At 40.4% G+C, this 16,846-nt stretch overlaps 1 protein-coding gene across 5 annotated transcripts in view; it reads left to right on the forward strand.

Annotated features, from left to right (window-relative positions):
- Positions 1-16,846, forward strand: part of LOC119895856 (unconventional myosin-XVIIIa-like) — a 63,295-nt gene that overhangs the window by 28,315 nt on the left and 18,134 nt on the right. For all 5 annotated transcript variants that reach the window (XM_038709229.1, XM_038709226.1, XM_038709227.1 and 2 more), the window contains 16 exons: positions 677-836; positions 939-1,125; positions 2,010-2,235; positions 3,511-3,620; positions 4,731-4,796; positions 6,206-6,334; positions 11,843-11,986; positions 12,183-12,272; positions 12,448-12,567; positions 12,678-12,792; positions 14,021-14,148; positions 14,312-14,466; positions 15,194-15,317; positions 15,455-15,655; positions 16,013-16,123; positions 16,732-16,836. In XM_038709229.1, coding sequence (XP_038565157.1) covers positions 677-836; positions 939-1,125; positions 2,010-2,235; positions 3,511-3,620; positions 4,731-4,796; positions 6,206-6,334; positions 11,843-11,986; positions 12,183-12,272; positions 12,448-12,567; positions 12,678-12,792; positions 14,021-14,148; positions 14,312-14,466; positions 15,194-15,317; positions 15,455-15,655; positions 16,013-16,123; positions 16,732-16,836 — 2,171 coding nt within the window. The remainder of the gene's footprint in view (positions 1-676; positions 837-938; positions 1,126-2,009; positions 2,236-3,510; positions 3,621-4,730; positions 4,797-6,205; positions 6,335-11,842; positions 11,987-12,182; positions 12,273-12,447; positions 12,568-12,677; positions 12,793-14,020; positions 14,149-14,311; positions 14,467-15,193; positions 15,318-15,454; positions 15,656-16,012; positions 16,124-16,731; positions 16,837-16,846) is intronic.

The raw sequence follows: 16,846 nt of genomic DNA on the forward strand, positions 1-16,846 counted from the left end.
GATTTCATTTTAGATGAAGACATTTCACCATATTTTTTAACAATACAACAGTAATCCCCTTTTGTGTGATCGTATACTGTATTGCTCTTCACAGCAATATACAGTTGTAGACCAACAGATTCACCAGCATCATACTGTAGATGACAAATATAAATCCTTAAGTCCTCTCTGTGTAGATTGTTGGCAACCTTGACAACTGTACGTTGGTTATGTTATAGCTTATAGCAATTCTAGAGGGCAAAGTGTCATTCAACCTTCCAAAACAACATCTGAAAGCTTCTCATTCTTAGATTTGAGCTTTTCTCACCCTTTGTTCTTTGATTGGCTACCACATAATGTTTGAGTCAGATGGTTGAATTATTTATGGCAGTATTCTACCATGGATTTAAACATTTCACACTAAAACTGCGTGGATAGTCTAATGGGGTCTGCGAACAACTAGGCTGGGAACAGATCGTTTTTTATTATGACCGTATCAGTGAAGTGTATTTAGGGTTGTGACAGACTGGACATACCAGAGTAATCAAGACAGGATGAATCAGCTTGCTTTAAACCCTTCATGCAGACTGTATAAACATGTTCTCAAACTCATGAGGGACTCTGTTCATTTTTGTCATCTCTCTGCATATGTGCGATGAACCGGGGAATCTCACACTACCTCCTACATTTTCATCAGGTCACACTTTCCTCTTGAAGAGTGAGAAGGATAATCATTTCCTGTTGGGCCACAGTCACGGCACTGACTGGGTGGAGTACGATGCCTGCGGGTGGCTGAACTATGCCAAGCAGAATCCTGCCTCCACCAATGCTATAAACCTCCTGCAGGAATCCCAGAAGTATGCATCACACATGCAGGAGTAGTCTTTGGGGGGGAGGTGATTACATTACTTTAGTGGACTTTCACAAAACTTTAGGTTGAAGTAGTGTGTCTCTTGCAGGAAGGTCATCAGCTCATTGTTCCTGGGCCGTGCGGGTGGAGCCACTGTTCTGTCCGGTTCCATTGCAGGCCTTGAAGGTGTTTCCCAGCTGTCCTTGCGACGGGCCACTAGCATGAGGAAAACCTTCACCACAGGGGTGGCTGCTATCAAGAAGAAGTCCTTGTGCATTCAGATAAAGCTTCAAGTGGTGAGAGGAAAGGGTGGTCATTCAGTATTTGTTCTCCGTCAATTCCAAGCTTCTAAACATCAAGTGCCTGTACTTCCAAAGACGCTGAGAATTAATGTCCCAGTCTACATCTTCTTCTGAAGGCCAACATTTGGGCTGCTTCCCGAGATAGATTTGAAAATGGCCTGGTATTAGTGTGCTATGAGAACAGTTCTGCAAACATGTTGCTTCCAACCCTATGGCATGACAAGAACCTTGTTATTGCATGATATACTGCAAAACCCCAGATCATGTTCACAGACAACATTTTTTACATCCAATGCCATTTTAAAAAAACCCTGCTGCTTTCTGCAATATGTGCACATGGCATTGTTCTGGCAAAAATAATGTGGTTAAGATATGGGAAGTTAACTGTGAAGTGTGGACCCAGTTTCATAATTCCTAGGCATACTGTGCTGCTGCTCCCCAAATGGGTACTTAAAATTATAATGGCAACACCTTCATGAGAGGAAAAAGGTTAAACAACAAAAATGGCAAAAACTGAAAGCAATAAGATTTATATGGAAATCACGCTTAAAGAAAGGCTCAAGGATCAACTTTTATTACCTGTCTTTCAGGGTTGTCATAGTTACTGAGTTCTTAAGTGCTTGACAGCGACATAGTACAGAATTAAGATTGTAGATTTTACTTGTGTGTTGTTAATAAAACACACATTTTTTTGTCTTTTATTAACAATGCACAAGTTTTGACTAAATGTAAGATTGGAACCAAGTCGGATGCATAGCCATTGGTTGTTTTAAGCAAATAAGTAAAGCTACTGATGTAGATCATCATCAGCATCAGAGGAAGACATGCAATGTTGGCCTGTTCCTACAGGGTCCCTAACCCTGCTCTGTCTTTTCCAGGATGCCCTCCTCGACATGGTGCGGAGGTCCAAGATTCACTTTGTTCACTGCATATTGCCCAAGGCAGATGCCCTCAAGGCTTTGAGTGGATCCTTGTTCAAAGGAGGGGAATGTGAGGCTCAAGGGGAGAGTGGAGATCCCGGCTTAATGCAGCTAGATGTAGCCTTGCTTCGTGCTCAGCTGCGTGGCTCCAAGCTGCTCGATGCTCTACGGATCCACAGGCAAGGTGAGGTACCTGCTTAAGTCACATACTAAGGACGGGCATAGAAATACTGACTGCCTTGTCCAGATATATTGGAAAATAAATCTAACCAGAATAACTTTTTCCCCCTCCCAAAATATATCTTGCAATCCTCAAACATTAGTTTCTTTATTATTTATTTAAATCTTAAATAATTGATGGCATGTCCTCATTTTCAATGATGTCGAGAGTACAATTAAAACAAAACATATACACACAAAAAAGAATGAATGAGAAAACCATTATTCAGTATTCAGATCCTTTACTTAAGTAAAAGTATGTCAGGAAAATCTACTACTACTGCAGAAAGAAAATGTCCCCTGTAATAGTTATACTATTATTTATTATATCATTAGAATATTATTACTCATGCATTATTAATGTAAAATCAGGAGATAGTTGTCGAGGCTGAACTATTTTGTATCAGACTGCAATTAATGATTTTTTTTCATTATGTATTAATCTGCTAATTATTTTCTCCATTAATTGATCATAAAGATCACGCCAAATGACACCTTCACAATGCTTGTTTTGTCAGTCTAAACCTCAAAATGATTATTTTACATAATCATAAGGAAAAGCAGCAAATCTTCACATTTGTGAAGCTGGAACCATGAAATGTTTACATGTAAAATGACTTAAACGATCAAAATAGTTCCCAGATAAATTTCTATCAACAATTTTTTAAAACTCTTTGTATGTTTTGTGTGTAAAAGTCTTATGTTGTAAAGTAACTAGTAACTGAAGCTGTCAGATAAATGTAGTGAAGTAAAAGTACAATATTTCCCTCAGAGATGTAGTGGAGTAGAAGTAGAAAGTGGCATGAAAAGAAAAATTCTCAAGTAAAGTACAAATACATCTAATTTGTACTTAAGTACAGTACATGTGTAAATATACTTAGTTGCTACCCACCACTGCAAACAGACAACAGAAGGCAGTTAAAACAGTTACATTCATTTGTTTGTAATCATGGTTTTAAATAAACCTATAGATTCAGAGTTTTAATGTGTTTTGTAAAATGGCCCAAGTGCACTCTGCACAAAATTAAAGGCAGTTTTCCAAATTTCGTGTTTGCACTCAGGACCTTGAGCATAATTTGAATGAGTCAAGTAATGACTATAGGATCAATTTAATACGGAAAAGATATATGATGACAAGCCATTGAGGGCTTTATAAATAAATAGAAACCAATGCTTGTCACATCTGAGATGCCAACCCTACCCATAATATAATATTGTTATTCTATACTGACCTTCACAGGTTACCCCGATCACATGGTGTTCTCTGAGTTTCGACGACGCTTTGATGTGCTGGCACCGCACCTCACCAAGAAGCATGGGAGGAATTACATTGTGAAGGACGAGAAGAGAGTAAGTCAATCAACAAGAGAGGAAAATGTAGAGCTCCGCCAGTGGCCAAGCGCAGTGAAGATTAATGTTGTGAAGAGGCAGCTTCATTACATCTGCCCCTGAATTGTCAGCAGCCAACTGACAAAGAAATAAACCCTCATTTATCAGAGCCATTGTAATGATCTAATCAACTTAACCTTATCAGTATCATGCCCGGTAAAGAGGCAGATCCCTATTGTGGTTTAGAAAGTGCTTCACTGAATTCAAAACAAAATACCATTAAAGTAAATATAATTTGATCATATTTTGTAATCTGAGCATTGGAGCGCTAGTGTTGTTTTGACAGTGCTGGTGCTTCACCTCTTTAGTGCTTTTGATTTACATTTATGAATACTGATTGTAAAAAAAAAAAAAAAAACTTTAGAGGAAGCTCTGCGTGATTTTATTCTTGGAAGTTAAATATCACTGATGGCATGCTGTGCAGTGGTCAATGGTCTCAGAGAAAAAGATTACAAAAATTTGTTACTAGAGGAGTGAGAGAGAGAAAGAGAGAGAGAGAGAGAAATAATGGGGTTAAGGGATAGTAAAACTCTTTCCCCCTGTGTTTTTGTATTGGGGCTGAGTTTCTGTGGAAACACTGGCAAACAAAAGCCCCTCAGTGCTCATGGCAAACCTCTCCTGGTGTAATCTAGATGTGGTCTTTCAGGCTGGAGAGTGAAAGAGAGAGAAGAGGTTGAGACAACAATACAGCTACACAGGCTGGTATATAGGCAGGGAGAGGCTCCAGGCTTGCTGATGGTGTACCTCTGTGTAGCCTATATGTGGTCAGAGCTCAATAAGACCACTGGGGTCATGAGGAATAAGCCAGGAACAGGTGGTTTGGGATTGGGGTTGGTAGGTTCAGAGGAGCCAAGCTTTTCCCATGCTTACTGCCTTACTTTCCAAACAAAATCCAGTCGGGAATGGATGTGAGAAAAGAGAGGAAACTGCACTGTACCATTAGTTCAGCATGGGAACTTAGGGGAACTGTGGACTACTGAAAGGTTGCGGTGTCAGTAGAAGTTCCCACTGGATCCAGCAGTTGAAAGACTAAGTGTGTGAATGTTTGTGTACATGTGGGCTTTTACTCAGGCTGTGGAGGAGCTACTGGAGTCCTTGGATTTGGAGAAGAGCAGCTACCACATGGGTCTGAGTAGGGTGAGTAATGCCACCACACCTCAAACAAATAAACAGTTTTAAAATTATTCAATAAAGCTTTGCTGTGAATCTCTGTCAGTTTCACTCCTCCTAAAGCTGGGAGCACAGGGCTGCAGTCCACTGTTCTTTTTATCGTACATTTTTTTTAAGACACTGGGGGAGTGTGTGTTTCATTACACCTGTCCCTCTTTGAGGTTTGTTTGCCATCCTTTTTTGGAGAGTTGCCAAGCTTTGCCCATTTTTCCAGTCTTTTAGCCAGTGGCTTCCCGAGAGGCTTGTCTCTACCTTTCCCAGACTCTGTGACTGTAATTCTCTTTCTTTTCAGGTCATTAGAGCAAATTCTCTCTGCTGATGGCCCTCTTTGTTTTTCACCGTGACCGTTGTAAAGTAATCACAGTAAACACTGCCTGGCACACTGAGGTCTAATCCTATCAGCCAGAAAGTGGCCATCAGCCAAGAAGGAAATCAAAGGAAACAATAATGTACGAAACAGTGGAACTTATGCTCCCAGATATGTATGCTGTACAGGGCCCTTTTCAAAACACATGACACAAGAGTGGTTTGGAGGCAGCTTCACATGGTGCCACACTTTGGAGTGTGAAATGGGCTCAGAAGTAGACAAGCACAGTTGGCCATTCACAAAGCATTCCAGTGGCTTCCTAGCAACATGCCTCACTTGCATGCCAATTACACCAGCCCCAAATAACCTTATAGCAGTGAAATCACAGCTCTTGACAAGATAAAATCTGCCACTGGAGATTGGAGCCACAAGTCTGAAAACAGCTATAGCTATACATATTTTAAAAGGTACAATGTACATCTGATGATGATGAATGACAAAATAGCTTCTGTTCCAGCCCTGCTATACAATTTGAACAATTTAAACTGCTCAGTCATTTAAAAGCTTCTGCTTTGTTGCCAGATCACATATGGATTTCATAATTATTAAGGCACTGCGTAGAGAGACCTTGGGTGGAGACTATGGGAGTCTATCATCCATCCATTCTAATAGGTTGCTGCCATCATATCTGGAATGCGTTCAGAGTACCTAATCCCTCTGAGGTATAGACAAGCTGTGACGTGATCTGTTTTCTGTTGGCTGTTTACCTGTGTTTTACCTTTGGCCCAGATTAGAAACAGACAAGGCTGATTTTCCAAGATAATAACTAAATCTCCGCTTTCTCACTTAGATAAGACTCAGCTGTCCATGGATTACACTGCTTCTTATTGATTTACTGCTTCAGTGCACTTATTTACTTTTTAACTCCGTTTTGTTTTTATTTTGCTCTTGTGTGTCACACTAAAACAGGGCCTCTAATCTAAAATAAGCATTACATGATCACTCAATAATTGTATCCTTTGCTAATTCGTTAATTTGATTGCATGTGTGTGTTTGTGTTTTGCTCTAGTTGTTCTTCAGAGCTGGCACCTTGGCTAAGCTGGAGGAACAGAGGGATGAGCAGACCAAGCGTAATCTAACCCTGTTCCAAGCTGCCTGTAGAGGCTACCTGGCACGGCAAGCCTTCAAGAAGAGAAAGGTAGGCAACTCACAATGAGACGGATGGCTTAGTCTTAAATTACAGTAAGTCGAAGCCCAAAACACTATGGATATGCACTCACTGGCCACTTTTTTAGGTACACCTTGTTAGTTCCAGGTTGGACCCCCTTTTACTTTAATTCTTTGTGACATACTTTCAACAAGGTGTTAGAAATATTCCTCAGAGACTTTGGTCCATATTGACATGATAGCATCACACAGTTGCTGCAGATTTGTTGGCTGTACATCCATGATGCGAATCTCCACCACATCCCAAAGTTGCTCTGTTGGATTGAGATCTGGTGACTGTGGAGGCCACTGGAGTACAGTGAGACAGTTTGAGATGATTTGAGCTTTGTGACATGGTGCAATATCCTGCTGGAAGTAGCCATCAGAAGATGGGTACACTGTGGTCATAGAGGGATGGACATGATGGAAAGGTAGGCTGTCGCGTTCAAACGATGATCAATTTGTACTAAGGGGGAAAATATCCCCCACACCATTACACCACCACCACCAGCCTGAACCGCTGATACAAGGCAGGATGGATCCATGCTTTCATGTTGTTTACGCCAAATTCTGAACCTACCATCTGTATGTCGCAGCTGAAATTTTGACTCATCAGACCAGGCAACGTTTTTCCAATCTTCTGTTGTCCAATTAGGGTGAGTCTGTGCGAATTGTAGCCTCAGTTTCCTGTTGTTAGCTGACAGGAGTGGCACCCGGTGTGGTCTTCTCCTGCTGTAGCCCATCTGCTTCAAGGTTTGACGTGTTGTGCATTTAGAGATGGTATTCTGCATACCTTGGTTATAATGAGTGGTTATTTGAGTTACTGTTGCCTTTTTGTCATCTAGAACCAGTCTGCAAATTCTCCTCTGACCACTGACATCAGCAAGGTATTTTCATCCACCCAACTGCCGCTCACTGGATATTTTCTCTACAGATGGTTGTGCTTGAAAATCCCAGTAGATTAGAAGTTTCTGAAATACTCAGACCAGCCCATCTGGCACCAACAACCATGTCACGTTCAAAGTCACTTAAATCCCCTTTCTTCTCCATTCTGATGCTCGGTTTGAACTTCAGCAAGTTGTCTTGATCACGTCTACATGAATAAATGCATTGAGTTGCTGCCATGTTATTGGCTAATTAGTGTTCAGTTGGCTTTTTGTGTTAACAGGCAATTGAACAGGTGTACTTAATAAAGTGTCCGATGAATGTATATTTTCCTAAATCGAGTTAGGATATACAGTATTTTAAACTAATGGATTCAGTTTGATATATTGCAAGACACTAGTTACAAAAAATTTACACTTTTTTCCCGCAAAAACAAACACAGTTAATATCAAGGTCCAGTTTGCTGCTTAGTAGGTGATGAATGTAAGCTCCAAAGGTCTTGTTGCCTAGGCGTCCACCAGGAGATGAGAGATCATTGTTCAGAGCTAATATTAGTACATGTTTGCTCTGCTCCTGGTGTGAATCAACTAGCTCTGCTGTAAATCTACAACTAATTACAAATGTGTTCTCTAAATCTGTCGTCCTTACCCTCTCTGTCCTGTACTGTAATCCATCTAATCAGCTCTCCAAGGGGGATATTTGATAGTGACACGTCCATTTCTGTAGCATTTCATCACACTGCTCCCCTTAAATGCAGCCTTATCAACTTGCTGCTGACTCACACACCCAACTGCTCCACCCATCTTCCATTTTTCTCCCAGCATGCGACGGGTCCATCTCTCTGGACCTCATACGTCCTCTTGTGATGTATGGAGCCCTACAGTCTGTCTCCCTCTCTGTGATTACTATTTAAGTGAATGTGCCGCTTCAGCTGGCTAGTGTTGAACCAGCAGAAACAGAATCAACGTTGCTGCTCTCCATCCAGTATAACATGCTGTTAGTGAGTAGATATGTTGTTCACTTGTATATGATGCCAGTAAATATATTGAATTGTCATCTATGCAATAAATTAAATCAGTATGACCTTTTATATTACTGGACTTCCAGCTCTCTTCTGTTATTACTGTTTTTACCAGAAGAGTTTGAGTAATGGATGTTGGTTGAAAATTGAGGACCAAGAGAGGCCAATGCATTTTCTTTATTAAGTTCAAAGGTCATTATTCACACACACAGTGAAGCAGGCTAAGAGCCTGGTGCTTCATAATCTGCCAGAACTTGAAGAAAATCAACAGTGAGACACACTTCAAAATTGCTAGGCAACAGTGCAATTACAAAATCCATTAGTAAAGAGGGAATTTTTTCCCTCTGCCCCCGTATGTCCCCTATCTCCTGCAAATGCATCTATAATAGAAAGATAAGATTTATTTTTATTTTATCTTGTAATTTTATTGCTCTTAAACTCAATTTAGGTTGGCAAGGTAAGGTGTAACATACAATTATGAATGTGAGATACCACAGATTCCATCAAGTCAGGGCTACTGCAGAGGCCTATTTAAATTGTGTGCATGATTATGCACATTACTTTAATGGTCATACTCAGTTTCTCTCAAAAATCAGTTCAATTCAGCTCAATTAAAACAAAACTTTTATTCATCCCCAGCAGGGCAATTAAAAGGTATATGCAGCAGAGCGTGCGCAGACACACACACACACACACACACACACACACACACACACACACACACACACACACACAGAGACAGACGTCACAGTCGTGTTTCCATCACTTTCAGGGACATATTTATTCCCTGGAAACTTAACCTAACCATAACCACTACTTGCCTTAACCTAACCTTATCCTTACCCTATTCTTAAACCAAGTCTTCACCCTAAAATTTAATGATTTACATCATGAGGACTTGTATTTTATTTTTTAAGGAAGGTGATTCCCCAAAATGTTATATTTCCACATCATTAGTAATACCCACACACACAAACACAGACTTATCTCATAGTTGCTTACTGTAGCCTTATTATATATTTTATGGACAGATATTAGAGTGGTATTAATGTTCTCATCATTATTATATAGTAGCTTATTTATGGAAACTCAGTATGTATCTCATTATAATGAGAAACTTTCTCGAAATAATGACTTAGTATCTCACAATAAGGACATAGAATCTCAAAATAATGAGATAGAGTTTCTCATTATTTTGAGAAAGCTGACAAAACAAATTTAATATCATATATGTATATATATACATATATATATATATATATATATATATATATATATGTATAAGGTCAGTATCTGCAGTCACATGTCAGATTAAGATGTGCTGTAGAGAAAACAAAAATGAGGAGCATTGTCAAATCTGGTTTGCTCACACTTGCTTTCTCCTTTCTTCCTTTCACCTACTGCTCAAGCAACTACAGTATTCCGGATTTATCACTGTTCAACTGTTACATGTATACAGTGCAGTCTCTTCTTACAATGATTAACTGAAGGGAATTTTTTTTCCTGTTGAATCTCATTCTTTTTATGTTATTCCTGATTCAATTAGATGACACCAGAATAATGGAACAGAAGCAGGGCTGTGGTGGATTATTGAGTGATTTTCATCTCCCCTTCTCTCTATGTAGAGGATTTACAGAGTGGGTTGCTTTTCAATCTTAGAATAATCGTCATATAATAACCACTTGTGCACTTGTTACCCTGTTATCCCTTTGTGAAAATTGATTGGACTCCATTGCCTCTCCACTGACACTTTGAAGTGTCCAGTCTTAGCAGGTACAGTAGATGATAATTTGCCTCTGGGACAGGCAGATGAGTTCTGGCAAAGACACTTGCTGGTTGATGTATATGAACGTGACAGAAAGTCACAATAGTCCTTGATTGATATTCTCTGGCATTTTAACCTTGTGAAGCTGTGCCAGGCCCATGTGACATAAAATGACAAAACCACAATTTTTCTTGTCCCCCCTCCCCATTTCAACTGTCGCCTCAAGGGGACAGCCTGACATTTTAAAAGTCTGTTATTTTGCCTCAGCAGTCACTTACTGCATTGGGAGTTTTGTCCTTCAGGTAACCTACAAATGTGTTTTTCTAAGATATTTGCATTGAAATGAGTGTAAAGTAGCAAGTGTAGGCTAGATTTAGCCTAATAATACTATACGTATTCATTTGAACCTTTTTCCCTCATTGCAACAATGCTCACTGAATGCTAAGATATACCTTTATCACACACATGATTCTACAGGGTATCTTATTCATTTGAACCATGGAATCCTGTAGTTCCATATCGAATAAACATATATAACAAATACCTCCTACTGTAAAGGACTGGATAGGCTCTGCATTGGTATGATGTACATTTCTTTGTAAATGCTAAGTAACAGCTAAGATTATAGATCTTGAAAATGAGTTTGTCAGTTGTTAGTATCATGATCATGATATTAGCCAGACAGCAATAGGTCCCTGATTAGGGCCATATATGTAATATTTCTCCTTAGCAGCACATTATTTCAAGTTGAAGAAATTACCCAGAAACTGAGCATAAAGCGTTCTCTTCAGAAGTGGGATCGAAGTGACATCAGATGGTTCTGCTTGTTATGTATCACAGCACTCAGATGTCTTACACCTATACAAACATGCCTGTATACATATATGTACACAGACGCACTGAAAGACATCGATTTGTATGTGGGCTTGTTAGGAAGAGAATGGAAAACATGTATTTGTCTTGATCTTGGCTCTCAATCCTAATTCACTTCACACTGTTTTACAGTTGTCATACCCTTTTAATGTGATATGAAAAACAAAATTCATGTAGTAAAATCTTTTGTTTGTTTTCTATTCATTTTAGACTAAAAATGACAAGTGAGACCTGTCAGAAATTTGCTGTATTTTGCTCCATTTTAAGGATTTCACTGTGTGACAAATTCCAATTGGTCATAGAGAGTACCTTCAGGGCGAAATGTACCTGATGCTGAGAATTGTGTTGCTCTAATTGGGTTTGCCCATAATCTGCTGCTGCTAGAGAGCCTAATGCATAAGCAGCATGGAAAATGTGTAATACTTGGAATTAGCTGCCAACATGTTTGATTTAATTAATCAAAAATTAGCTTCCAGCGTTGGAACACAAACTGCAGAAACTCTCCAGAGGAAGCTGGCAAGTCCTGGGATACTTGCTAGCCCATACAGAGACAATATTACACAAGACTGAGGGATGAAATTTTTCTCAAATATTGTTCATTGGTGGTGAGGATGATATGGTAACAATAAATGAGTTCCATAAAGCATGTATTCCAATTAAGATTTTCCAAATTTTCTGTCATTGTTTCATGGACCTCTGGACACTGTAGTACCTGTGCATTACACTCTCTGCATTCAAACTCTTAACCATCTGTTTCTATACACTGCATTTAACACCATGTACTGGACATATTGCCTATTATGAAGCAATTATTTGTTATTTATTAGACAATCAATTTACAGATACAGTTACAACATGTAACTTACAAGTAATCACATTAATATTACACTGCCATTGTCTCACTCAATCTGTCTACAACAAACCATTCCCATATGTGTTCCTCTTTGTGGGTCTAGATTCAAGATCTAGCAATCCGTTGCATCCAGAAAAACATCCACAAGAACCGCGGCGTGAAAGACTGGCCATGGTGGAAGCTCTTCACCACAGTCCAGCCCCTCATTAAGGTCCAGCTCACTGAGGAGCAGATGCGAGGCAAAGACGTGAGGAGACCTTTCTGTCTGTTACACCCCACCTTATAGATTCCTCTCAGTTAGACAGCCCCTAATCCACTTTTAAAATATGCTACCTTGCCACTGCAGCATGGATTGATTTTTGATCTTTCTTGTGGTGCTTAATATTTGACAGTTTTACCTGTAATAATACATGTAACCTATATAGCTATATTCTGTGGTCCAGGAGGAGATACAGCAGCAGAAATCGAAGCTCGAGAGGGTGGAGAAAGAGCGAAATGAGCTGAGACTGAACACGGATCGATTGGAGAGCAGGGTAGGTCCCCTCGCTTCCACCAATGCATGCTGGGAGGATGGTGTTTGAGATTGGTGGTAGAGTTACACGCTTTCATTTCAGTTAAAGATTTCATCACTTACTTGCACAAGAATGGTGGCGATTGTAATTTTGCATCACACCCTGTGTGTGTGTGTGTGTGTGTGTTTGTATCCAGATCGCAGACTTGTTGGCAGAACTTGCTGATGAGAGAAGCACTAGTGAGTCAGCATCCCAGATGCTGGAGACTGAGACTTCAGAGAGACTCCGCTTGGAGAAGGATATGAAGGATCTACAGGCACATATACACACTGATATTAACACTGTAACATGACGGTATTTCAAAATTTCAGATTTTAATGTGACTGACACTTTTTTTTGATTGGTGTGTGAATCTGTGCATTTTAGGCCAAGTTTGATGCCATGAAGAAACAGTTTGAATCACAGGAGATGGAGGTGATGGAGGCTCGGCTTATGAAAACATCAGAGCTCAACGGGGAGATGGACGATGATGATGATGCTGGTTAGTTGTGCTAGAAACTGCAAGTTGTCATTTAGAAGTGACACCACAGACACCAGAGACTGTCTATCCACATATGTATTTAATTCTATGCCCAAAATCTGAGGAAGAAAAGATTGAGATTGTGACTCTCCTCCCTCTTTGGAATCACAATCTTGGTCATTAGTGTTTTTAAACATTTGTTTTTAATTCCCTAATTAATTGTACTTGTGACATTGGCAGCAGCTTTCCTAGGCCTGCCTAATGGGCATGTCAGCCCAGGTCAGAAGCGTAATTTACTGAACAGCTCATACCAGCATTATGTGCACCGTTGGAAAAATCTCCCTTATACTAATTGTAGCTGCGGGAGTTACTGCTTTGTGCTTTGTTCGACTGTTTCAGCAGGAGACATTGCGGTGAGACTTGGTCACATCTCACATCAAGTTTGGGATTTACCGCTAGGGGATTAAAATGTTCGCTCCCGGGCATACAACTAATGCCTGCTGCCGATTGGTCTCCACCTGCTGGGAAAGAGAGGTCCTGCTGAGAGCACATTGTCCATGACACTTTTTTTTTTCTTTTCTGCGATTCCCCCCCCCCCCAACCCATCTCAGCAGGCACGCCATTACAGAGCATATCAGAATTCTTAGATGAATGAGAAAATAATCGTTGGGATCAGAGCCGGTGGCCCTGCAAGTTGTCATTATGCTATATATATGCTAATGAGCAGCACTGATGGAGGAGCCGGTGTTGGTATGTGAAGGAGAAATGGACAGCCTCTAAAATGATAAGGCTTGGAAATGAACCTGAACCTGAATGTCTGCCTGGCCGCTGTTACAGTTCTGATAGCCTCTGACAGCTCCAGAATTAGGGTCGGCTAAGAACTGTGGAAAGTGCCACTTAGACATGTCCTTCTCTAACTACTATTGTGGTGTGCTCTGAATTCTTACCTCAGGTTTATCCAAGATTAGAGTTTAAATACGAAGGCTGCTTTGTAGTTTCCTGTTGAAGTTTTTGACCTTATAAGGTCGGCATATGATGAAAGAAGTTTTATTTCCTGAAAGATTATATTATTTCGGCCCTTGAATGTGATAACCATCACAGCCAGTACAGCGGGCTCCATAATCCACAGCATCCAGCATTTCTGAGCTTTTGAGCCTTTTCGTCTGTATACCATGCTAGGCCTGCATTAAAGGCAGGAGACACCCAAATGTCACACAGACACTTTCTGAATTGTATGTCTTTCCTCCAGGAGGCGAGTGGCGGATAAAATACAACCGAGCCATTCGTGAAATGGACTTCAGCAAAAAGAAACTCCAGCAGGAGTTTGATGACAAGCTGGAGACAGAGCAGCAGGGCAAAAGACATCTTGAAAGAAGGGCAAGGAACTTTTTATAATATTAAATTATTAATTAACAAAATCAAGTATATTTTTTATGCTTGGTTACCACACACATTATTAGTTATATAAATGTAATAATAATATTTCATAAAATAAGTTTGTTTGCATCTGTTTGTGTGTGTATGTGTGTGCACCCTGCAGCTGGCTGATTTGCAGACAGATAATGAGGATGTGCAGCGCTCTGTGCAGCAGCTGAAGAAGAAGTGCCAGAAACTGACTGCAGAGCTGGAGGACACCAAGCTTCACCTGGAGGGCCTACAGAGCCGCAACCATGATCTGGAGAAGAAACAGAGGAAGTCAGTTTCTATGTCTGCCCATCTGTCTGGCTATCCATCTATTTGTCTTCCTGTCCTTTCTTTCAGAAAGACACATTGCTCTTTTCTCCTTGGAAGGCCAGGTGCAGACACTCTGACCGGCCCGGCAGAACACTAACATTTTTTTTAATTTGAATAGTGTGAGATGTTCTGTAATCTCTGGAATTGCATTAGCTGAGAAAATGACTCAGACTTTAAGCACTTGAGAAGCTATCGCTGTAGCAGAATGTGATCTCTCCCCTGTGGCTAATTGAAGATGCTCTGTGGGTGAAATTATTTTCAGCTGCGCTTCAGAGAGAAAAACAGGGAATTACAGCGAGCTGACAGCGTGAAACACTTAGCTGTTAAGTTCACTAACCATAAGTGTTTCTGCACTAGACAATTGAAGAAAACATTTTGCACATTATTACAAACCAATTGCAAATTGATGGCTAATGGAAGTGGATAACGGTGGAGGCTAAACTAGAGGTAGCGCTGAATTGATGTTGGGCTCTGTGTCGAGGACAGGCTCATAAGCGCAAAATCTGCTAAGTAGGAGGAGTTAGGGTTACCTATTATGTAAGCTCAGTGACTTCATGTATGTCACATATTGGCACTTTGTGTAATTACAGATTCTTCACAATTTAAGATACTCTCCTGTTCAACCCTACAATCAACATTTTTCTGAGTTGTATATCCATGTGTTTGTATTTCTGTGTTTGTTTTCCAGATTTGACCTGGAGCAGAACCAGGCCCAGGCTGAGGTACAAAGAGAAAGGAGCCAGAGGGAGAAGCTGGCTCGAGAGAAAGACCTAATGACTGGTGAGATGTTTAACCTCCGCCAGCAGCTGCAGGTAAGCTACTTTGCACTACATCAGATGTACTCTGATGTCCTCTCTAAGGGACTACATGTCTGGTCTCTCTGTTCTCTGTTTGACATAACTGGGCTGGTCCAGATGTGCGCTTTACTGTGTGTCTCTTCCGCCTGCAGGACAAGGACACCGAATTGTGCACCGCAAATATGAAGGTGCAGCAGCTGGAGGCAGAGCTACAGGATCTCTCCTCCCAGGAGTCTAAGGATGAAGCCTCATTGGCCAAGGTCAAGAAGCAGCTTCGTGACCTGGAGGCCAAGGTGAAAGACCAGGAGGAGGAGCTGGATGAACAGGCTGGAACCATCCAGATGCTGGAGCAGGTACAGAGTGATGCAGATGTGGTATTTTATACCAGTATGGAGAAATGTTTGAGTTTTACTGCTAAAAGCTGCTTATATCATGCTATTTAGTGTTTCAAACCCTAAACTACTCTCTTAAGTCTTATAACTCAACAAGAAACTCACATCTACTATAATAACTGTCAAACACACCATCATGTTACATACATTTTGTTTAAGAAATCATTTCATAAGAGTCTGTTTCTCTTCTTTGACAGCTGGTGGATATCTCATTTTGGAAGAAAACCAATGATTCTTCTTCTTTTATAATTTTTTTCAATCCTGTGTTTGTGCTTTCATTTTATGTGCTATATGTGTGTGTCCTCATCATGTACTCAGGCTAAGCTGCGGCTTGAGATGGAGATGGAGAGGCAGCGGCAGACCCACTCTAAAGAGATTGAGAGTAAGGATGAAGAGGTAGAGGAGATTAGGCGGTCTTGCAGTAAGAAGGTATGCTCATTCTCACTCTTACATTTGTTTTTCCTATGCATAGCCTCTCTATCTTGAACTGAGAATTAATCAGGCTTGGTCAAGGCAGCACTGAGAAACACACATTTGAATGAAGTTCATTGTACCTAAAGATTATTGCACAGCTCAGCTTATTAAATTCTTGAATAGATTATTTCAAGTTCATTTTAGTTTTCAGAATGTTGTCCATGTGGTATACAAATATATTATATTCATCAGATAAAAGTTTAAATAATAATTTTGTCATATGGACTATACACTGCAGAGGCTGCCTAACAGACACCATAAGGGACCACAACATTACAACATCAGCTAAAAATCTTACATCTACCCAACACAGTACATGCATATTAATAACAAAATAAATTCAATTGATGATAGAATAGTCTTTGCATTTGTATCTGTATAAAAATGAAAAATGAATTCAAAGTTAGGTTGATGGATCTAGATCTGCCCAAGGGGGATCCCTTTGTCTTTGACGCGTGAGAGCAGCATGTCTAACAGGATGGTCGATGCTGTGTTATGTCTGATTTTGTTTATCACTGATCATCTGTTCGTGCCTCCTGACGCTCTGTTCATGTGTCCTGCAGCTGAAACAGATGGAGGTACAGCTGGAGGAGGAGTATGAAGACAAGCAGAAAGTGTTGCGTGAGAGAAGAGAGCTGGAGTCCAAACTACTAAACGCACAGGACCAGGTACTTCCAT

The sequence above is a fragment of the Micropterus salmoides genome, unplaced genomic scaffold (assembly GCF_014851395.1).
Source record: "Micropterus salmoides isolate LMB-PRFRI ecotype aquatic unplaced genomic scaffold, ASM1485139v1 Ms_hic_scaffold_9, whole genome shotgun sequence".
In the NCBI taxonomy this organism is placed as follows: Eukaryota; Metazoa; Chordata; class Actinopteri; order Centrarchiformes; family Centrarchidae; genus Micropterus; species Micropterus salmoides.